The 23,532-nt window shown below is 39.0% G+C and overlaps 1 protein-coding gene across 1 annotated transcript in view; it reads left to right on the plus strand.

The window, feature by feature from the left end:
- Positions 1-2,885: 2,885 nt before the first annotated feature.
- The window catches only part of SYN2 (synapsin II), a 191,284-nt gene continuing 170,637 nt past the window's right edge, over positions 2,886-23,532 (plus strand). The window contains exon 1 of the mRNA XM_074914213.1: positions 2,886-3,402. Within this exon, the coding sequence (XP_074770314.1) occupies positions 3,032-3,402 (371 nt within the window). The 5' untranslated portion in view covers positions 2,886-3,031. The remainder of the gene's footprint in view (positions 3,403-23,532) is intronic.

The following is a 23,532-nucleotide window of genomic DNA, read 5'->3' on the forward strand; positions in this document are numbered from 1 at the left end:
GTTGGACAAAAAGTGGTGTTAGTTCTTTTTCAGGCACTGTTTTATGTACTATTAAATTTAGCAAGCTCCCTGTAATATTCTACTGATACTCTCGAACAAAGTTTTCCATTCACAGTAACAACAATGCTACTTGAAGAATCCTGCTTTTTGTTTTGTTCTGCACTAGGGACCAAGTTCTTTGAGATTTTGACCAAATTCAGTTGCCAGTTGCCATGGATTTATAAGGTTGTTCTAATACTCTATGGGATATTTTAAAAAGCTCTGAAGTCTAGCATTTGAGGTAGGTAGGTATTTTTAAAAATTTTAGTCAGCATAGTGGTAAAGAGGTAAAAAAAGAAGCACCCCACAAAAAACCCCCAAGTACAAATCCCTAAAAAGATGCTCATGGAGAAGAGACGGGGTATTCGAAGTACATACAGTGTGTAAACTAGGAAATACTTTCTATTCTGGCATTGCACATAGCTGTAACATCTGAGTGCACAGGGTAGGTGAACAAGGCTTCTGCTGCTTACCCAAACATTAACAGCTTGTGAAACCATAAAGGGCAACAGTATCAGAGAGCCTGTTGGCCATGATTTCAATTAGAATCACTCCATATAATCTTAAAGTAATTGTTTGGCTGGTCTGAGAATATACAAGAAATTACTATGTATAGGAGTCAGATTTCATCAATCAGAAAACAAAAGTTTTCAACACAGATATGTTAACAAGCGTAGATCTTGCGTCACTGAAATTTGAGCATCCTAACCATATTTTTTATTTTGTTTTATAGTAATAGATCCTGACATTCAAAGTGCTCCCTATCATTTTCATTTCCTATGTGTATCTTGCCTTCATAACAAAGAGTGCAGCTGACACTGAAGACAGATTTCAGCCCTGTACTAGGGATCTGCTTAATACCTTTGTTAATGTGCACAGCAAAATGTAATACAGTTCATTCTGCTGTGCTTAATTTGGCTGCGCAAGACTGACTGATTTTTGTTACTGAGATAAAGAGGTTCCGAATATGCACGAATAAGCAGTCTGTCCAACGGGTGGGCATTTTTATAGAATGACCCTTCAATCTGGAATAGTAATTTAAAAAATGTCTAAATATAATTTTTCAGTATCAGACTGATCAAGAATGTTTTTCAGTAATCTCTTTACAGGGAAGTGAAACAGTTTACATTGATTAAAAAGTCGTCTTCTATCAAGCGTAAGCAGTCCTTTTTTCTCTACTTTGGCCTCCTGCTTTTTAGATGAGACAAGAGGGGCCATGGTTGATACAACAGTTCAGGCAAGGAGGAATGAAACCGTTCTTCAGTCTTGTGATTTTTATCATCTTTGCATGTGTAGATCAGTGGAAATGGTACATGTGCACTTGCCATGGTGAACTGCAATATTCTACCTCTGTCTGCAAGTGACTTCCCTCTGTGTCATGAGTTGTAGATGATTTAACTTGCGTTACCGCGCTTACAAACAAAGTTTCTAGAAATACGAATAGCCCCAGGATATCTTAACACTACAGAGAGAAAATTATTTTCTCTAGATCCCACTAGACCTAAATTTATCTAGATGTAAATGCAGTTCCACAACTTCTCTGGCAGCACGAGCTACGGACGGGTGAACTGACACAAACACTCTAACTGCGTGAGGGTTCCACTTTTTTCGATTTTTTGTGCCCTTAATGCCAAAAGCTGTAGCTGTATGTGGCCTATGTTATGGCTTGGGAGAGTGAACATTTTCCCCCCCAGTGTGTCTGTAGTGTTTAAAATGTAAGCACCTCTTAATTGCCTTGATATTGTATTTCATTTTCTGTCGTGATATATGAACGTTTCTAAATTTGGTGATTCATGAGAGAATCCTCTGCAGTTCTACCTTTAAAGTTTACATGCTCGAACTGTGAAAGTGTTAGCATCAGGAAAGCTTTAGCAAACCTTGAACTTTAAAAGAAACTGCTGCATGAATTCGCTGTGTATAATCTCAGAGCACCTGTTACACGCAGTATGGCCTGTAGGGATGAATTGCAAAATGATTTGCAGTTAGGTGTATCGTGGATGAAAGTGTACGTCATACAATAAAGGCTGAGCTGTGTATTTTATGTTAAAACACAGAGCGGTTATCCCAAAGCACAGGGGGAAGAGAATTCAGGTTAGCCTTAAAGCTTACAGTTCTTCAGATAGGGAAGTGCCCCTGCGATTCTCCCTGGCAATGTAAAACTGCCTGATGCACAGCACACCTCCATTTGTAAAAAACGCTTTAAATTTAAAGATACCGCCACTGCTGTCTATCAGTCAGGAAGAGGCTCCGTTAGTATTTTGGGGGATGCCCGGGCCTCCGCTTGGCCGCCGCCGGGCTCCGAGCTGCCCCGCGCCGCTCCCCGGGCCCCGCCGCGGCAGCCTGGACGCACTGGGGGTGTTTCGGGGGGCGCTGCCGCCGCCGGCGGAGCCCCGCGGGCCGCTCCCGGCACCTTCGGCCTCCCGGGCTGCACGGCACCGCCGTCCATTGCTGCGCCGCCTCCGCCCTGCCCCGCGATCTCCGGGGACAGATTACGGCGTTTCGTCTCCAGGCGAGAAATAAAGATCCGGGCTTGCGCTCGGCGCCGGGGCTCGCCCAGCCTCGTGCCCTGCCGCGGCGGCTCCCTGGGGCCGGGTACCGCCCGCACCTGCCCCCACTCCCCGTCTCCCCTCACCGGGCGCCGCCGCCGCGGGCGAGTGCCCGCCCGCCCGTCCCCAGCAGGGCGCAGCCCCCGCCGGGCGCCCCGCTCGCTCTGCCGCTGCCCCGCGGGCTCTCCGGTACGGCGGCGGCGGGAAGCGGGGGGCGTGTGAGGGCGGGCGCGGGGCGGCGGCGCGCGCGCGGCTGCCCCCTAGAGGCGGGCGGGAGCGGCCGGCGGCGGCCGCGCTGCGGAGGGGGGAGGCAGCGCCGCGCGCCGCGGCCGGCAGTGAGGCTGCGACCGAGCCCGCCTGCGGATCGCTGAGCCCCGCCGCGGCGCCCGCCGCCCGCCCCGCGCCACAGCCGCAGCCTCAGCCTCGCCTGCCCCGAGCCCGGCCAGATGATGAACTTTCTGCGGCGCAGGCTCTCGGACAGCAGCTTCATCGCCAACCTGCCCAATGGCTACATGACCGACCTGCAGCGGCCGGAGCCGCAGCAGCCGCCGCCGCCGCCCCCCTCAGCCTCCTCGGCCCCTGCCTCTGCCTCCCCGGCGGCGGAGCGCCGGCAGCCGCCGCAGTCGGCGCCCCCCCAGCAGCAGCAGCCGCCGCCGCCGCAGCAGTCGACGGGCAGCAGCTTCTTCAGCTCCCTCTCGAACGCCGTGAAGCAGACGGCGGCCTCGGCCGGCCTGGTGGACGCCTCCTCCGCCGTCTCCTCGGCTGCCGGCAGAAAGTTCAAGCTGCTCCTGGTCATCGACGAGCCGCACACGGACTGGTAGGTGCCCCCGCGCCTCCGCATGCCCCTCCGCGCCCTCCTCCTCCTTCCCGCCCGCCCGTGCCCCCCCTCACACTGCGGTCCCTTTCCCCGCGGGCCCCGGCCCCGCTCAGCGCTCCCTTCCCCGACGGGCGTGGGCTCACCGGGGGGGCGGCGACCCGCGCCGCGGGCCCCGGCGGGCGAGGCTGCCCGGTGCGGCGGGCCGGGGCCGGGGAGGCGGCGGGGGGGCCGCGGGCAGGGTCCCTCCGCCGCCGGGCAGCGTCCCCCCGCCGCCCGGCCGCGCTCAGGCGGCAGCCGCGGGGCTGAAGCGAAGCGTTACGGACTGGAAGATGGAGCAAAAACCTGCAAACCCTGCATTGCCTGACTAGGAATGAGAGCCGTTTTCCGTCAAAACACTAAATAAAACGTATTTACCGCCCTGAAAAGGCACATCCTGTGTTCTCTAGGGAAATAAAGCGCTCACGTAGAGGTGCAGGTAGGATTTAGGTGTTTTAGGCACGGATTTCTGTTTTGCACTGTGTGTGGTTGTACCGTTACGTGTGTTAATTCATATTTACGAGCGGGCTTGTTTTCACGCAGATCCCACCGCTTCTGTTGCAGCGTCTAAAATGCGCGTTTGGGTGAAGGTCCTTCAGGATATTGAGGACCAGCCCTCAGTTTTACCTTAACCTTGGGAATTTGTGCAATTAGGTTAATACACTTCACAGGTTTTGTCTGGGGCTGGGTGTTTTGCCTCCAGTAGCCTCATTAAAAAAAATGTGGGATTTACAAAACATGAAACTTGTATGCCAGATCATTTCTTCCCGTGCCTGGCTGCTGCCAGTAGGAGAGGTTATAGCTTTTTCAGAGCTGTTTATCACATACGACTCTGGTGGGTGCTGTATTTTACAGGAAGGATGTCTACCTATATATTGTACCCTAACTTGTTTCCCTATAACGTGTGTTTACACATCAAGCTGTGAATCGTCTCAGGCGCTGTTGCTGGTTGCAGTATATAAGGTCTTAATAGTGCCTTAAAATAATACGGAGTAAAATGAGTCTGTTCTTATAATTCTGACATCATTCAGTAATGGATGGTGAGCTTGTGATCTTATTGTCAGCTTCTCAAATTTATAGCCTTACTGTCTAGATGAACTCGTACACTTCTATGACTTCATACAATTTGCTTTAAAATGGTACTTTAATAAAATACTTAAAACAAAAATGTAAGCCTTTATCTATAGCAGATACATTATTAATATTAAGATAACGTTACCTCTTACATTTTTTTGGGTTTTCCTTCTGTATTTTGTTGGGTTTTGTGTTTTGTTTTTGTTTTTTTTAAAAAAAAAACCCGAGGTGACTGTATCTGCCGGACTAAGACAGCCTCTGTACCTACGTCATAGAGATGCATCCATGGACACTGCTCGCTGCCTTGCAGATACATCTATTTATTTAATATTCTGTGGAGCACAAATTTTTGCTTGGTAAATTAAATAACTGTCTATGTTCATGAAGTTTGTTTCTGGTAGAATTTTTCTATACCTACCGAAGCCATCCTGTGTATTATAAACATGGCATGTTTTACATACTTGATAAATGCACCCAAAATTAACACAGTCTGTCAGCAATAGCAAAGCTTTTAAACCTCTGCATGGTGAATGCCACCAACAGCATTCCGAGTAGGAGACTAGATGCAAAACACGCAAGGTTACTCATGTCTGCTTTCTTTTTTTTTTTTTTCCCATTTTTTTCTTTTTTTTTCTTTTTTCCCCTTTTATTTTTTTCTCGTAGTATGTGACATGGATATGTAGTAGTTCTAGAAAGAACAGTTTGTTGTTGTACTGTCTCTTTCCCCTCTAAAAAGATAATAATTTTCTAAGGGAAGATTTTAAAATAAATTTTGGAAAATATATATGTGTATTGTGATAATACATGCAGAAAAGTTTGTTTCGTACCTTTGAAGTATGGATGTCCTTACTGACATATATCGAACTGCTGTAGAATTTGACTGTAGGGGCTAAAATGGAATATGAATGGTAATTCGAAAAAAAAAAATATTGAAAGATGTCAGTAGATAAATGTCAATGGCTCCCACACTAGTTACCCTACCTAGTACGATGCACTGACGTACGGTTTAGCAAGATGAGTTATGTAGAGCTGCTGTCATGTGGTACACTAACCAAACCCTGTCAATAACAAGAAAATCACTACCAAATAAATCTCTTCGAGCCTCCTAAGAAACAATTTCAGTTGTTTTATGTTAACCCTGAAAGGAAGATCATACACCGGGCGTTTGTTTTTGTAATGTTTTGAGCTGCATTGTATTTGTCTTAAATTGAAGATGTATGTATTGCTTTTGGATTGCCTTTTCAGTAGAAATAAAAGAATTTCAGACTGGATCACACTGAAATCCTACTAATTCAGTATTCTCCTTGTAGCAAGGGCCAGAGAAAGCACTAAGCACCTTCATCTCTCAGCCAAGGATATTGCCTCTTACCTCTAGCATCAAAAGGACACTTGGTTTCTAATGTATTTTACTTCTATTAGACAGTGACTCATATTTTAAGTCAGATTTAGTAACCCATTATTTTTAATGTCGCTAATGGACTCATATGGGGTATTCTACATATAAATAAATGCTCGGTTGTTACTTGCCTTTTTTATCCTGATCTTAGTGACTTCTTTTATCATTTTCTTACCTTAAGAAGTTTGTCCTATTACAACTTTCGAAATTTTCCTTTTCAGTATCTTTACTTTTATGGCATAGTATAGGGGAAAAACGGGGAAAATTAACTTATCTGTACTAATTTGTATGTTTTGACCATGTTATATTATCTAACTCCTTAAGGAAAGAGAGCAAAAGCAGTCATCGTGTCAAACCATACTCCTTTCTCCAGTAACACTCTCAAAGATGTGGAAGACAGTTCTTTTCCTACAGGTTCTTTGGAAGCTTGCAGCTACACAGATGAAGACTTCCTACCAGCTAGTAGCTTACATGCCTCAGTGGCAAGTATATAAGAGAAAAATGAAAACAGACTAAAGCTTCTAGTCAACTGCCAGAGACAAATCCACGACAAGCACTCTGTGTTGTGCTGGTTCTCATGGAATAATTAGTCACCTTCAATAAATGATCCTTTGGTCCAAAGGTGAAAGAAAACAACTAGCGATCATTTTTTCCAATTGTCTTTGAAACCTTCTGTCATTCTAGAATATCACCATAAAGAAGGGGTGACCTGTACTGCAAACACTCCTTCAAATGGAACAGTACTATTCATTTATATAAAGGCACTGGAGAAGCTGATTTTATTTTCTGGCCTGTTCTTTACGCATTTTAATGTCATGTCTGTTCAGTATGCAGCTGAAGATGAAAAGAACATTTTCAGTCCCTTCACTGATGGCCAGAACCCTTTTCTGAGTTAACGCAGCAGTTGAGAACCTTACAAAGTATTTAAAACGTAGTGGAACAGTGTCTGATTCACAGACACTTAATGGTTCTATTGGGGAGGGGAAGGCTTCAAGAACCACTTGTTAGGTTTAATAATGATTTTTTGTAATAGACTTCCATGATGGTTTTATGGTTCTAGGTATCTTTGTTGATATCTTTACAAATGGAGGAAACTAAGAAGTAAAACAGTTTCTTCAAGGTCACCCAAGAGGCTAGTGGTAGAGCTAAATTAAAATCTAGGCAGCTTGCTTAACCTTTTCTTTTAATTCTCCTTTCCGAGCTATTGGTCTGCATTGTGTCCCAAATTTTCAGCTAGATGAGTTTATTTTAAAATGTATTTAATTTCCTTAGAAAATAACCATTTTGTTCTGTATACAAAATGTACTGAATATTCAGTGCTGAACAAGTGATTGATTAGAGGCCATACATCAGTGGCAAAGTGCCAAAACACTGTGTATATAGATTATTATCATTATTAAAATCTTATGTGTAATATTTAGAAAGCTGTTTCAATATTGAAAACTAATTATTGCTTTGTCTATCTTGTGCTTTAAAGCTTGAATATAAGACTCATTGGCAGTAGTGATGAAACTATAAAAAGAATCAAGTGGAAAAATTTTGTTCTTGTATTTTTTAAGCACAAATCTTGTTATAAGTATCAGCACCTTTTTTTTTTTTTTTTTCCCCAGAGCATTATGCATTTTTTTGTAATGTTTACTGCTTTAGTAGTTTGTCATCTTGTGATAGGCCCAAGAGATAATTTCCTTCCAAATTTGCTGTGTGAAGAGCAAACTTGCTGTTTTAAAATTACTGAGTTATTTATGGGCAGATATTGCTCATCATAAATGTTTTTAATATGAACAGTACTGGCACTGCAGAAAAATGCTGGCTTATGATATAAAAAATTACTGAAGTGAGCAGAATGGGTTTCTTGGGTTTTTTTTTTTTGCATTTTCTAGAAGGTGGAAAACAATTTTGATTAAAACTATGTTTGTGGCTGTTATATGTCAGGGCAACGACCGAACAGCTTGCATACTGCTACAAGGACAATTCATTGCAGTTTTTCTGTTCAATTAGGGATGGTTCAGTTGTGCATAACTAATTAGTATTTCCTAACTGTAGTTGAACTAAAATTCTGATTTCCCTTATTTGATAGTAACATGTTAATTTAGTAGCTGCAGTATTTATTGCATTCAGTAGAAGTCTTTGGCTAGCAAGTTTTCCCATTTTAGAGGGCATCACTTAGATTTTAGTAATGCTTGAATGAGGACAAGTGCTTTGCCAGAGCGCTCTCTAGTCCTGGGGGATGGCACTGCCTGGAGGGACAGCACAGCACAGTGCCACTGGGACAGAGCATAAAGGCACAGTGTAAAAGGGGGAGGGAAACCCAGGGCATGGGCAGGATGGGCAGGCGTGGAACTAGTAGTGACTGCGGGAGGGGGGGTGTGTGTGTGTGCAGCGATTGAAAAGATCCCTTGGCACTCATTTAGGGGCTGAAGGGGAGACGTTCTTGAAAGCAAGTCAAAGCAAGGGACAGCTCTGCTGCAGAGGTATGAAACTGAGTTTAGAAAGGTCGAAGCTCTTAAGACTGGCTAAGTGTAGAGATATGCTTTCAGGCAATGAGTTTAAAGAAAAGGTAACCTTATCAATATATATATATTTTATATAGGCAGCGAAGACGTATAGCAAGTTACTTTTATTAATTTTAAATGCTAATTAAGACACTCCTGTGCCTTTCACAACAAGCAGTTCCTAGCATCAAAGGAAAAACAACCTTGTCTTTGGTGTAACACCTTTCAAAGTAAAAGGTTCCTTAAAACCCCTAAAACTGAGCAAGAGCGATAAAGATTTTACTTTGATTTCTCTAGTTTTTGCTTCATATAAAGAGTTCATATTTTGAAATTATCTTTGTGAGATTTCATCTGAATCTTTAAAAAATCTGGATGTCTTGCAGTCTAATGGCCTCTGGACTGAGCTCCTAGTACTCAAAAAGGAGCTGGCGTTTTACCTGAAGACAGCATGTGCTTAGACAGCTTCTTACAACCAGGTGATTAGATCAGTACTGCTTCCCAGCACGCACTGCAGTTTTCAGCTCTGCGTTAAGGGGTCTCCATTTTTTGCAATCAAAATAGCAACATAATTATAGGAGAGGTGCAGGCGTAAGCAGGGGCTGCCACGAGCACAAGCAACACATCTCTGCCGGCTGGGAGGATGCGCCCAGGCACACAGGTGGAACAACGTGAGTTTCTGCAAAGCAAGGTAAAGTTTATTTTGAGCTCTGTCTCCTCATCAAGTGTGAACAACTGACTGTGTTCTTCCGAAGGGGTGGAAGTGTAGCTCATTGAGCCGTGTTAAGTGTTCTTTGTCTGTTTTTTAAATATTAGGTCTACGCTGCGCAATAACTTGAGAATAGTGGCATGCAGCTGAACTAACTGAAACGTGTAATGTGTTAACAAACCTGAATTGTAGTTTACAGCAATCTGATGCAAGTTGTATTTCACGTCTGTTCTCTGAAATGGCCAGCTGATACAGTTCTGCACCAGGCAATCTGTGTGCTAGTATTTTAAGATGATCTAAGAAAAAATTGCTGAGTTTTTTTCTGTTTATCTGCAGTTTCTGGCATGTGTAATTCTTGGCTATGTTATATAAATAACAAAACACAGTGAGAGTTACTACCTTTTTGACTAGATATATAAAGAATAAAAAAGCTTTTAGTGGAAAACACTTTATTCTCCATACTCAGTGTATTGCTCTGTCTAAACAAGCTCTTACATGCTCTAACATTATTGTAGGCAACTTAGTGTATGAGAGATGCTGACTGTGAATTTGGACAGATTGGATCTGGTGTCATCCCCCATCCTGTCCTTGTCCTCTGTGCTCGAGAGTCCAAGTGAAACATTTTTTTTTTCCTCCTTTATTTATGAAGACACCACAGAAACTTCTCTGAAGCTTAATGAAACTGCTAGTAATATGTTTAGTTGAATGAGTAGTAATAAAAACCAAATGCTTTCCAATGTTTTCTTTTAAAGTTTGCCTTAATAGAAAGGAACGGAAGAATTGGCAAGGAAATAATGGATTTTAGGTAGGTATATTTCAAGTAACAAGTGAGAGATAAAATGAATAATAATTTGCTTTGTAGACTTTAGACCCAAATAAAATAAGAAATTCTACTATAATCTATTCAGAATTTGATAATGATTTGGCAAACTGTAATCTGTTGAAATGGAAACAGTATGAAACAAAAGGTTATTAAAAACTGTATTATTGTTTGTCTTTAAAAAGTGTCTCTAGAGGACTTACTGTATTTTGGGCTGTATGTTTTAAATGGATGTTATTTGCCCTTCTGTAAGCACTAGGATGCTGCAAGACTACACATTGTTGCAGAAACTGTGTTTCTCCAGAAGATACATGCTAAATATTCTCACAGTATAAATGAATTCTTAAAGTAGTGACTTAACGGTATGCATTTTTAGTACCCAGTTCTTAATAGCACCATGCAATAGTTACCCGCAGTATTCATTCCTTTAGCCTACCCATTGTGAGTGCTCTAAACTACAGAAATCTGTTTTCAATATAATTGAAATAGACTGATGATCTGAATTTTTATACGTTCGTAGATAAGGTACACTGCAATGTGCATTAAAAATTGCAGTAAGACTGTAGTGAAAATACATGTTTGAGTATAAACTTGTGTCTGAAGAAGAGAACAACAAACACATGAAGGCAGATTTGGGTATAGAACCTCTATGGAGAGATTCTAGACCTGGTTGAGTGAACACAGCAGCAAAGGGTAATTAGAAGTGGGTGGAAAAGTTGCAAAGAATGGAAAAGAGTAAATTGACGAAGAAAGCTGTGTTGTGGATGACAAAAAGTGAAGCAATAAATTACAAAGTCAGTGTTACCTGGGATAATGATAGTGCTTCCAAAGATGAGACTACTTACCTTGTGGAGTGAAAAAAATGTGTAATGAGGTGATAAGACTTCACAGACACTGTGGGTGGGAGAACAGCATCATACCCTGGTCTGGAATGCAAACTACTTGCTTGATTGCACTGCTGCTTTTGCTAATTAAACAGCTTTATCTGTGCTGAGTCAAACCTGACTTCTCAGAGGAAAGCTAGAGTGCTTTCAGCCAGCCAGCTGGAGGAGGGAAATGATGGGTATTCATGGTAGCGTGAACTGTAGTTTTAGCTTTTGCAGAAAGGGTAAAGACTTTGTTAATTTTACAATAGCCACTTTCACCACAAGCATGTCCTACCTGGCTGAAAGAGAAATATTAATGAACTCTTGTTGGCAAATACACTAACAAAAAGTTGGTGACTAAGGTCAAATCCTTGTTAATATATTTGCAAGCAAAAGTGATAAGAATGTTTAATTCAGAAGGCACTGAATCTTAAATCCAAATAGGCTGTTGCTGGTTTTCCTGCAGAGCTGTGGTGCCTACAGCAGAACAGGGCTGGCCCTCAGCGGTAGGTAAGGCTGGGTGGCTTCTGCTTCAGGTGTGGCAGGCAGTAGTGTGGGATGCCTAGGGCCCGTGCTGCGACTGCGGCTGCCCATCTGCAAGCAGGCTGGCAGGGTGACGTCACTGCCCAGGGCTGCCAGGGTATACCTCCGTACTCCTTTTTGAATTGCAAATGTCGGTGGGATTCATTTAGTTAATGGATTGGTCCGGTAGACAGTGCTGAAGAATATGAAACTAGGTTTGGAAGAACCTTTCTATTTTTTCTGCATGCTACAGGTATCTTTATTCTTCTTCCCGTTTGTGTGTGATCGAAGAAAGTAAAAGACACATGAGATGTCACAATGTTGTTGCTTAAATACAGCTGGGAAGGACTGGGGGCAATGTTCTCTTCATTATTTTCACCTCTGAACACCTGTTTGCTTGGTCTCAGCCCATTTTTTGTGTGCTCTCCGCATATGAGAGGGACAGGAGAACAGAGTGGAAAGTAGGGACTTAGTACCAGCTTGTGCAGATAGAGGCATAAATGTATTTTTCCCTGTTTAAAAAAACAAAACAAAACAAACAACAAACTGGGATGTTTGGTGTCTAATAAAGTATGATCATCTGGTTTTTGCCGCCACCCAAGTAGCAGATAGGGAGAACACAACCATCATGTGCCGCCATCAGCTGGTCAGGTGCCAGAAGTTGTTACAAAAGGCAGTTTTAGTCCAGCCATTAAAATGCACTATCTTTTAGCTTTTGCTAATGACTGTTCCATGTCTGATCTTGCTTGATTTACCATTTGATCTCTGTAGTCTTGTATCTCAATAGGGTATTGGTGTTTATAGTGCATCATATACCCTGATTGCTAGTAGGAGTTATTAAAAGATATTTTAAAATACATGCATTCCCTTGAATTTTTATCAGGTGATTAATTTAAAAAATATTACCAGAGCCTCAGGTAAAATCTTTGAAATATTTAAATTCTGTTCTAATGCGCCCACATAAAATGATTTGATATAAACTAAGAAATTAATTTAATTAATTGTTTCTTTTTACAGGTTATAACATACTAAAATATTTTTATAAATGTATTGCAGAGAAATTGATTAAACATGGTACGGACTTTTAAGGAAAAAAAAAAAAAAAGCTATCATTTCCTGTCCTAAACCCCAATTTTAAAAAATCTTGACGTTACAGAAGTAAACTGTGAGGGAGTAAGCATTAGGGAGTCTCACATTGAACAGATAAAAATTTAGAAATTTTTCTTTAAAGATGTAATAGGTAGTTTGCTCATGAATATTTAAAACTGTAATAGGAAGTTGTTTCCACTGCACAAAGTGAGGAAAAGTTCTAAAACTCATTAAGAAACACAGTCACAAAATACCATATAATGTGTTTTTAAGAAGTGATTTGACACATTGTGAACATCAGCAGAACAAGGACAAACGGGGGAAAGCCTGACAGGAGTCCTGGTTTTATTTCCTTAGGCGTGGCAGTATTGTGTCCTCTGGAGTCAATTTGTGCTTTGTAGTCAGAGCTGGGCACTCTCCAACAGCCTAGTGATACATCTTTCTTTATTGCAATAGTAACCTTTAGCCTCCTGTATTTCTGATTTAAGCTAAATCGTCTCATCTTGTATGCAGCACTTGTTTCTTTGTTAAACAGGCATTATTAGAATAGGGAGCATGCTTTTATGTAACTTCAAATTGAATATAAACAGTCATAAACCAAAATATCAACAGCGTGTGCAGCTTATTGGAAAGCTTCTACAGATAATTACTTTGGTGTCTGCTAAGAAGGTGAGTGTGGAAAAGATGTAAAGAAAGCTTATGGCACAGCTAATAATAAACCCCAAGTTATGTTTGTGTGTGGATGCGTCCCTGTCTTTAGGCGTCAAAAGCATCTGTATCCCAGTAACTTTCTGAGTAGGTGTTTGAGAAGTGAGTGCAAGGTTAGAGACTCTTCCCATGCACCTCTAAAAATAAAGGGGTTCTCTGGTGCAAGATGTAGCTTTACCTCTTCCTTTTGACCTTACAAATCTAATACTGTTTATGAAAGATTGACTTTTTTTTGCTAAATTGCCTGATTTGTAGGGGCTGAAATCTGCAGAGCTACACTCTTACCACTTTCTGTTGACCATTGGGGCAGATGCCAAGATCTTCTGTTCCAATAATACTGACTTCTCACAGGAGAAACAGGGGTGACTCTGTGTGGGGGATAAAGACAAGCCTGGGGGAAAAAAGCAGAAGGTGAAATGCCTCTTATTTTAGTTTTATGATTTAAAGTGAATTCCAAATGAGAGAAAAATTGGTGCTGGTTTTTAAATTAAAACCAAGGTAGCAACATGACTTTCTTGTATTTGTATCTGTAGCTCTGAGCTCTGAGTTTGTTTTGTTTGTATAACCTTGTTTCTTGTTTATTACTTCTGATTTCCTACTAATAAAATGTGGTAATAATTCTACTGAGACAATACAGATTTAGTAGAATGAACTGCAATATGAAATCAGGCACAATCACTGAAGTCACATTTTGTTTAAAGAAACAAAAGGATGGTTTCCAGGAGGAAGATTGAGTACTCTTTCATTACCTCTTAGATTGCTTCAAAGATTTACTTCGCTTTGAAGATCATTTCCAATGAAAACTTTCTGTGTATTTGCACGTTTTGTCATGGTTCATCATTAAGAAAGCTTTAAAAGAATTCAAAAGTTTCTTTCCTTTGCAGGACCAAAAAATGGTTAATATTAGAAAAGCCATCATCTCAGATTGGGGGTTCTGGAAAGGCAATAAAAAGGTTTTATCATACAACACGATAAATAAGTCCAATTTCACAAATGGCAATGTGATTACATAATGTGGTGTGACTACAGAACTTGCTTTACTTGGGACTTGTTGTCTTAGCCATCTACTGTTTGAGGTAAATAAAAATCACAGGAATATTTTTAATTAGGAAAAATTATTTATTTGATGATGCCTTTGTCTTTGCAGCAGTAACCAAAATTAGTGTTTCTGAGTCTTATATAAATTCATGTTGCATACAATAGATATTAATAAATGACAAAGGTGTTTATAGTAGCTCTTTTAAAACTTTAGAATAAAATAATATTTACATATTTGGGATGAGGTTTAAATGGGTAGGCATTACTCTTAAAATAACAGAAAATCTTTTGACATTTCTATAAAACAGTCTTCTGAATTAAACAGTTTGTAGTTTTATAAATAATATTAATTGTATTTTAAATCAGCTGGTCACAAGTCACTGCTGGAGCATCAACAGTTGTTCTAATTTATCTGCTCTTAGAAGGTCCTCTAGGGAGTCAGCTATATTATGCTTTAAGGTAAAGAGGGCAGATACTTCCTCTTTCCTTGTTTGCTTTTAAAATTTTCCATCTGTAATGGACTACCTATGCAGAAACCTTTGTTTGCTATAAAAATAATACTGAAGATTCCATTTAAAATGTTTAAAAGGTTGGCTTGGTAAATATGGTGCATTTGCTTGTAGCCATCTGCATGCACATGTGATTTGCTTCTACACATGAATACAAGCAAAAGTTGGACATGTGCTGTGGATCCTTGCATAGATAATGCATGCAAACAAATGTGGGGTTTCTGAAGTTTAGTTAATGTAATTTCTAGTTTAAGGGGAATGGACACTTAATTTCATAGACACAGAGTAAATTAGTAGAAAAACAAACAAAAAAATCCCAGTATATGACAAAGCTAAAATCAATATGTCGTGGAGGAGTGCATGCTCCTTGGTGACAGAAACAGGCTGTCCGGTGGAATGAACTTATTTGGAGTGAAATAGGAGACGTCTGTGTCAAGGCTGCTGTTTTGCCTGGGAAGAAAGTGCTGTTACCAACCCTGTTTTACGGTAAACACATCTACACCTGTGTGAACAGCTGAAAAACAAAAATCCTTCTGGGGAGCATTCATAAATCAGAAGTTCTGCTAACAACCCAAAATATCATTAAGTTTAAACATCATGAGAAGTAAAACTGAAGAAACTGGATTTGTATTTTGATATAACTGCTGAGAAGAAATAACAGAGCAGAAAATTCTGACACAGATGCATGTGGTTAGATCACAAGTGATAGCCAGGACTGTTACCGTAGCTGTCTATGTGACATAACCCTTCGTGGGGAATAAGTGTTTGGGCATTATAGGTGGTTCCCAGGTAAGGTGTTTGTCACCAAAGTTGCTTTAGCAGTAGTTTGCTAACATGATGAAGGGTGTATTTGTATATATGTGTGCATAATTTATTTTAAAGAAAATATTTGTAGGAATTTTCACTGATGTATGTTGTCCAGATAGATAATACTTCTGTGGTTGTAGTTTTCCTGCCCTGGTGCTGTTGGGTTGCAGTGCGATAAAAGGAGGCTCTTTCACTGTGCCACTGGAAGCCACGCAGCTATTCTGAAGACAGGTCACACGGAGGATCTCTCACATGGGTTGTAACGATCAAAGGCATGGGATTCAGAGCTTCAGCGTTTTGTATGAGGTTGTGCTCTATCTAAATTCTTTTAGCTGGACCCATGTTCTAGAATTTTTTTGCTGATTCATTTTCTTACTAAGGAAGAAATATCTGGTATAAACCAGCAGCAATTCAATATACAGGAGTGTAAGATTAATTTTCTTGGCAGTAGTCGTACTTTAGAGGAGTCAAGAGAGACACAAGTATAAAGTGTAATTACTGTGTATTAAGGTTTACATATTTCTGTTAAAATAACTTCCACTGGATTTGTCTTTGTTCATGAAATGAGTGGGTAGAAGCAAACTGCAGGTCTCTTCAGGTTGGTGAGGATCTTATGGCAGTCTTTTTCAATTGAAGTCTTGCAGTGGTTGTCTAGACTTTTGTTCGTTAGAAGGCCTATCCAAAAAGTTGTTTTCTATGTTTTTTTTCTGTTGGGTTGTTTTTTTGTGGGTTTGTTTTGTTTTGGTTTTTTTTTGGTTGGGTGGGGTAGTGGTGGTGTGTGTTTGTTTGGACTAGTTTTGGTTTTTTTGTGGGGTTTTGTTTTGGTTTGTTTTTCCTGATTAGTGTGACCCATTAGAAGTATACATCTGAGATCCCCCCATCTTTGGCTGTTAGGTGGTGCACTGCTGACATATCAGGTCCCAAGTAGCTTTCAGATTAAAATGTGATCGCTTTTGCAGGTGAGTTGTCCAAGTCCCTTGGTGATAATATCCATATATTTCAAGAACAGTACTCTGGAAAGCTGTTGATGTAGAATAAACACAACAGGTACCATTACTCTGAAATCCAGGTTGTGTGTGATTTTTTTACATCGTAACAGCATAATTAAATCTGTATTTTCTGGTTTGCTATGCTGGAGGTAGTTTCTTGTTGGCCTAATGTAGGCTTTTTCCTGAGCATTTGTTAGTTATTTCTTATTTGGATGATTTAGAACAATGCATTTATGATGCTTTCTGTGGAGCAGAATTCCAACCTTTGAAAAAAAACATATGGCAAACTGCTATCTGTCAGTCAAAGTAGTAGGGAGACTTTGTGCACGTAACTGCTTAACAAACACTAGTGTAAGATTTAAAGCACGTGTTACTTCGTTTAAATGCTTGTTTCCAGTTCGTGAATTTTCAGATGAGTGTTTGGAGGGAAGCAAACCTAACTGATACTGAGAAAACATTTATTTTCAAGGGGCAAGCAGTAGTTCTAAAAGAGACTAAAATAAATTTTCAGATATGTTATCAGGGTTGTTTGTATCTGGAGATCCTACCTAAGGCGATGATGTTTATAAATGTTAAATAGCTTAAAAAAATGCTTTTACTGGCCCTTTTTCAATTATTTGGTGAAGTATTCAAAGAATTTGAAGAATTTAAATCTTACTGTATTTGTCAGTGATAGGATTTTTGCTCAGAATAGCCGAGATATTCTTCTAACGTTAGATCTTATGTTATCTGCAATATCCAGATGTAACCAGAAGTTTATTGTTTATATGATACTTGGTGTATTTATGTCCTTGTATATGAAGTTATAAAGTGATGGCTGAGTGGTCTTATTTCAGACTGCAATAAGTGTAGAGCCACATCTCAGAAAGGGAGTGTCACCTTGTTGGGCAGGCTGTCTAGGTGCTGAACTGAGGATCCAGTCAGTGGTACACAGGATCTCCGCTGGATTATTTTGTTTGCAGGTTTGTCATAGCGCTTTTGCAAGTACTGAAGTTGCACAAAAAAGAGCAGAATGAGGAATAGTAAAGTTGCCATATATAGTTTTGTCATCAGAACAAGTAAACATTGACTTTTCATGCTGGCTCATTGAAAAGATTAATAATCTTTTAAAATCTGTAGCTTGGACAGGCGGCGAGTTAGATGTTGCTGTCATCCTATTGCCAGAACTAGTAGTTTTAGAATATATGATAGAGAAAATTATTTTAAAAACTTAATAGAAGCAAAATGAAAATTTGAGTAAGCAGAAGAGAATTTTTTAAAAGTCAGTATGCTTACCATACACTGAAATGCCTAAACTTGCAGGATTTTTGATTTACTAATAGGATTCTTCAAAACTTTCTATTTTGACAAAGCATTACAGGAGTAGATAGTGTGCTTTTGTATTTCTTAAATTAGTTGATATTTTAGTATAGTTCTTTGATAGATGATTTAGAAATTCTTTAGATCCAGACGCCCTGCTCCTCAAGATGAGAACATTTTCAGTTTGGAGACTTTAGCAAATAACTTTCATGGTGGAAAATAGGATTATGTGTAATATATAAATCAAAGTAAATGATATTAATCAGCAAAAGCAGCTTGTTACAGTGCATCGTTGATCAAAGTCAAATCTCTGCTGCATCTACATTTCAGCAGTGTATTGTAACTAATAATCCAGTTAGCATACCAAACGAATTTCATTTTGTGCACCAAGAAGAGAGGGTTTAATGTGTACGTGTGTAAAGCTATGTACCTATGTATATCTCCCTCTGCAGTAAACCAAGGATATTTTCCTGAAAGAGCTGTCCAAGGTGCAAAACAGCTCTTCATAATGAGGACAAATTCTTCTGTTTTGTCTGAAACGCTGCCTGAAAACTCTGGGTAAAAATCCGCGACTGTAAGTCTAGTAACGCTCTTTAAGTATGTAAATGGAAAATAAATTGATTAGAGACAGCTTTGATCAGATAGTTAAAATTATAAATATGCAGTCATCATTCATGCACTTTCAGAAAAGAATTCTTTTTAGTTGCCAATACACAGGACCTGCCAACGTAGGTCCTTTTATTCTATTCAAATGGAATAGCTTATTTTCTGTTCAAACTTGAATTAAACTGAGTTAAGGTGATGCACAGTTACTGTCTTTTACAATTCTTTTTGTCAGCTGTCTCCACTAATATTCCTAAATACAGATTGAGGTCAGTGTGCAGTCACTTGGCTTAACTATTTAAAAAAAACCCAGAAAACTTCTAGAACTATTTAAAAGTTTAATTTTTTATTTACTAAGAATGTGTCAGAACTTGCTTTTCTTTGAATCAAGCAACATTGAAATTATTTGGAAAGGGTGAAGAGGACAAATCAAAGCATTGGTGTTTTTCATGTCATTGTCTTTTTTTTTTTTTTTTTTTATTAACCATTTTGTCATGACCCTTACATTGAAATTAAAATGGATCATTTAGCATGAAGTTACTGTGGAGATTTGCAAGTGACAATGAATGATATAAATAGTAAATGGGCAATACTGTCACAATACCTCTGTTTATTTACTCTTGCAATTTTTCTTCAAGAGCAGTTAAGTATTTGCATGTGCCAACAATGATGTTTTGGAGAAATAGTGTGATGTGGTTAGTCATGACATTTTTACTAGTTGGTACTTTTGAAATAATTATTTCAAACCACTTCTTGGGGATTAGTTGATTTTTCGAAAAGCTTACTCCTGTCTTCAGTTTGCCATCTTTTATTTCAAATAGGAAAAACTTATGACATGTTGCTCATAAATTTCTAGTGTAAGCTATAAACTAAGGTAAATGCTGCCAAAACAAAACAAATTTCGAAGCCCCTTCAAGGAAATAAAAATATTTACTAGACAAAATTTACAGAAGTCAGTAGAGGGTTTTACAGATTCAGCATCACTCTCTGGCTGGGGGCAGCTCCATTCAGATGATCATTCCGACATTTGTTACAGTTTCACTTCCTACAAACCATTATTAATCAACTGTGATGTCTGTTACCTTTCAAAACAGTACACGTAGGGATGCGAAAGTCAGAGTCCCCTGGGAATTTTCAGTTCGGAAATTATTTTCCTGCTTGGCTTCCTTTTTTCTAGAGTCCTCGTGTGGAAAAGTTAGTGGAAAAATTAGTGTAGACTTTTGCATCAGTAATACATCACAGAATGATGAGTGACATAATCCATAGTGTACATTTAAAATGAATACCAACAAATAAAATGCTTGCCATTATTGAAACACATTTCCTCAGAACTACCTTTCTGACTTCTAAATAAAATATCCGTGTAGCTAATGCAGGTATTGTTTTAAAAAAAATTTCAGCTGCCCTCTCCAGTATTTTGGTGGGATAAATGTATGTTTGACTTACACCTTTTTCACTTTGAGAAACTGTACATCTCTGTTTATAGTAGTAGCACTTGTTTGGAAAAACCAATGTATACATCAAATGATGCAAACTTGCAATTTGTTTGTTACTTAGCCATTGATAGATCCTTTGCTGGTATTCATTTCTATTGGAATAATGGACATTATATTTTCTTATTTCTGTAGTCTTCCAAGAGCCTGTTATGAATAGCATTGTAAATACAAATGATGGTTAGACCAAAAAACCACAAGAAAATAGAAATCAAGCACTCCTTTTGAACAGTCATATGCTCTTTCCTCTGTTTGTTTTGCTCCCTCAGTTCATTTTGATACGCACATTTATAGCAGAGCAAAGTTTTTCCTAATACATGTTTCTTGAGGATTTGTTTTTGCTTTCCTCTCCTCATGCCTTCCCCTCTCACAGTCTTATGCAGAGTGTTTTTTTTTCCTTTGGTCATTTAGCTCCTAGTGATTAGGAGTACTCAGCTTGTTGTAAAGGGCATGTAGCTAATTTGCTTTATGAACTAGAATAAATTGTCCTTTGTCAAGCTGTAATAATGGATTAAAGAATTCTCATGACAGGTTATTGATATACGCAATACATCACTGATATGTTGGAATACATTTAGTACCTGAATATATTATCCTTTTACCATGTATTTAAACTGCAATATCACTTGTATTTAGGCTGTCATAATTCAAAGTTCTCTCCTTGTGCTCTTGCTGTCTGTGTGACATTAGCTTTTCCTCTTTAAAAAAATGTATCAAAGAAAGTTGAAAGTACTAGTGCTTGTATTCCATTAGAATATTTATTTGTAAGAGTCTATTATTAGATCACATTCATGTTTCTCTTTATCCCTAGATCTACTCTGTCCTTAAAGCCAGAATGACTTGTCAGATTGCCTATCATCATTTTAGTGTTTAAAAATAATAAAATTAAGGAAATATGTGTATAGTACTTAAATATAGATATCGGTTCACATGTACTAACAAACAGACTTTGGTAGCAATTTGGTCATAGTTTGTTCCCTGTAATTGAGTAGCACTATACAGAAATAAAGGAGTGTAATATCTAACATTCTAAACTGTTATCTAGTGACTTACAATTGGAAGAATATTGAAATCATATTTTCATAGGAGTGTTTGAAATTTGCATCAACTTCTTCCAGTTTTTCGTGCCCCTTTGTTTTGCACTTTTTTACTATTTCAGCCGTTCAGCTTTGGAGAAGACAGATTGAGCAAGTACTAAATTTTTAAAGTATATTACAAGATACTCATGGAGAAGGAACGTACTTTAATAATCTCAAAATTTTTATCTGACTTCTGATTGTGATTAAGGACAGAATCATATGCAAGAAATAATAACACTCTTAAGCAGCTTATTATATTTTGCAGTTAAGAGCAAGAATTATTAGAGAAGCAAACCCTAATGGCAGAGTGGAGAATGTATTGAACAGCTTATTCACCTTTTTTTAAAATGGCAGGGTTTATCCAAACCAGTTATTTGTTACTGGGTTTTGCTTGATTCGTAGGGCACAGTGTTAGAAATGACACAATCATTCAGGAGCAGTATGAAATTGTGAGTTGGACAGCTTTGAGTTAAGGCTTCAGCTCTGTAAGGATGAGCAGGGTTGATACAGATGATAAATATGGCTGTTGGTCAGGTATTGACCCAGGAAATTTCTTAGAAACACTGCAACTTCATATTTATAATAAATACTGGAATTGCGGGTAAAGCCATTTTCTCCTTTTTGTTTTTTAGTTTTATTACAAATCAGGAATACTCTTGATGATGAGATGTAGGGAGCTCCCTGAAATTTCAGAATTTCTAAAATTTAGCAAAGAAGAATTATCCTGTGAGTGAGAAATTCCATGAAATGAAGCGTGTGGACTTAAATCCTAGTCAGATACCTGCATAACTGAGCCGTGTTTTTCTAAGATGCAGATACAGGGGGAATAATACAGTTCAGATAAACGTATGTATGCTAGTTTGGCTAACTGGAATAGAAGCCACAGAGAGTTAGTGGGGCTGGAAATTAACAACTGCAGGGCAGGGCACAACTAAGGTGTTGCAAACCTGTGCTGAATCCTCCTCAGTTGGTGCCTGCCCAGAAGGCTGAAAGCTAGTGGTGTATGCTTCCCTGGGCCGTAATGGCATTGCATTTCTGCTTGTGTGTTCTGGGGCTGTATCTTTTTATACTAGTGTACCACAGGGCATGCATAATAGCTTTGTTTGAAGGAAGGAGAACTGGTAACTTTCATTCAGTAATAGTAATAAAAGAAAAATTTAAAAATTAAGCTATTGTAAAACAGGGTAATGCTGGGCAATGTAGGAAAATGAAGAATTTGTAGTCTGTTTTAAAATTCTGAATTGCAGTGTGTTTATTCCAAGATCTATGTATGCATGTTTTATGTTCCACTAAGAACATTGTAAAAATAACTGGTATTTTTTAAATGCTTCTTTAATTTCCTGTATATGCACTAAGATTGACTTTTAGTAGCTTATTTTTGGTAGATCGTGCATTTGTGGAATATCATGACATTGTACAAAGCAGTGGAATTAAAATAAAAAGAACAGTTAGAGCAGTGAATTATTATTTACTATTATTTCTTTGCTGCTTTTCAAACGCTTCTAGAACGAATAGCAAAACATATTTATCCCCACAGGAGTCCAGCAAACTTAGAATTAAATACGTAAATACCAACATAGACTTTTTAGCTAAGTAATTATAATGAATCTTCAAGTCTTGCACTCCGTATGTTAACTGTCTTAAAATATTAAAGGTCTTTGGGTAGCAAAGAGTATATTTTGTTCATTTGACTTTTAAAAAAATAGTTTTGCTGGGGTTGCATTGATGATGATGGTATAATTCTTGCAGTTCTAAACCTTGCATTTGGAGGGTTTTTTTCTTCCACTTTCCCTATAATTTGAAAAATGTTGCAGGAAAGGTGGTGCTGACCTCCTTGAAAGTTGCTGGACAGCAAAGATTAATTTTTTTCATTGTAGCAAACAATTGGAACAGATTTGATACATTTCTGTAGTAGAGGCTTCTAACAAGGTTCAGAGTTTGGATCTGTCTTAGCAATTTCCAGGGCTGGTAAAGGTTTTGTGATTAATATAACTCTGCATACCTGTACTATATCAAAAAACCAACTCGAGTACATGACAAGTACTTCATATTTTAAATAAATAGAATTATATGAAATCAATGGACCTGGAAGTTTCCACCAATTTTTTTGTGAAAATGTTTTTTATTTCATCCTTGGATTTCAGCAAAAATCTCAGTAGAGATACTGGGCAAAAAAGGGGAGGGTAGCATTAACCATTCAAATCGGAATAAGGATATGTATTTATAAATTTCCAAATTAGACGTCAAAATGCTGGAAATTCAATCTTCTGAAAATGAAAAATTAATCGTCACAGAAATGTATCTCAGCTTAGAGAAAATCCCTCTTCTGGGTGGAAGTCAGCACCATGACTCAGCTGCTGCTCTTTTCTGATAAAATGTATGTGGGTGGTTACGCTGCAGTAATCTCTGTAGCCTTCCCTTCTGTTCGTGCCTACAGACATTTTTCTTACACCCACACATGTTCCCTGGTTCCATACAGCAGATTAATAGCTTCTTTTTGACTCCAGGAAGATGTATGTAGAAGATTCTTTTCTCTATGTGTACAAGAGATGTAAATTTATTGTTTTAAAGAAAGCACATCCAAGCAGTAAAGCAGATTTAGTC

This window comes from Athene noctua, chromosome 10 (assembly GCF_965140245.1).
Source record: "Athene noctua chromosome 10, bAthNoc1.hap1.1, whole genome shotgun sequence".
NCBI lineage: Eukaryota > Metazoa > Chordata > Aves > Strigiformes > Strigidae > Athene > Athene noctua.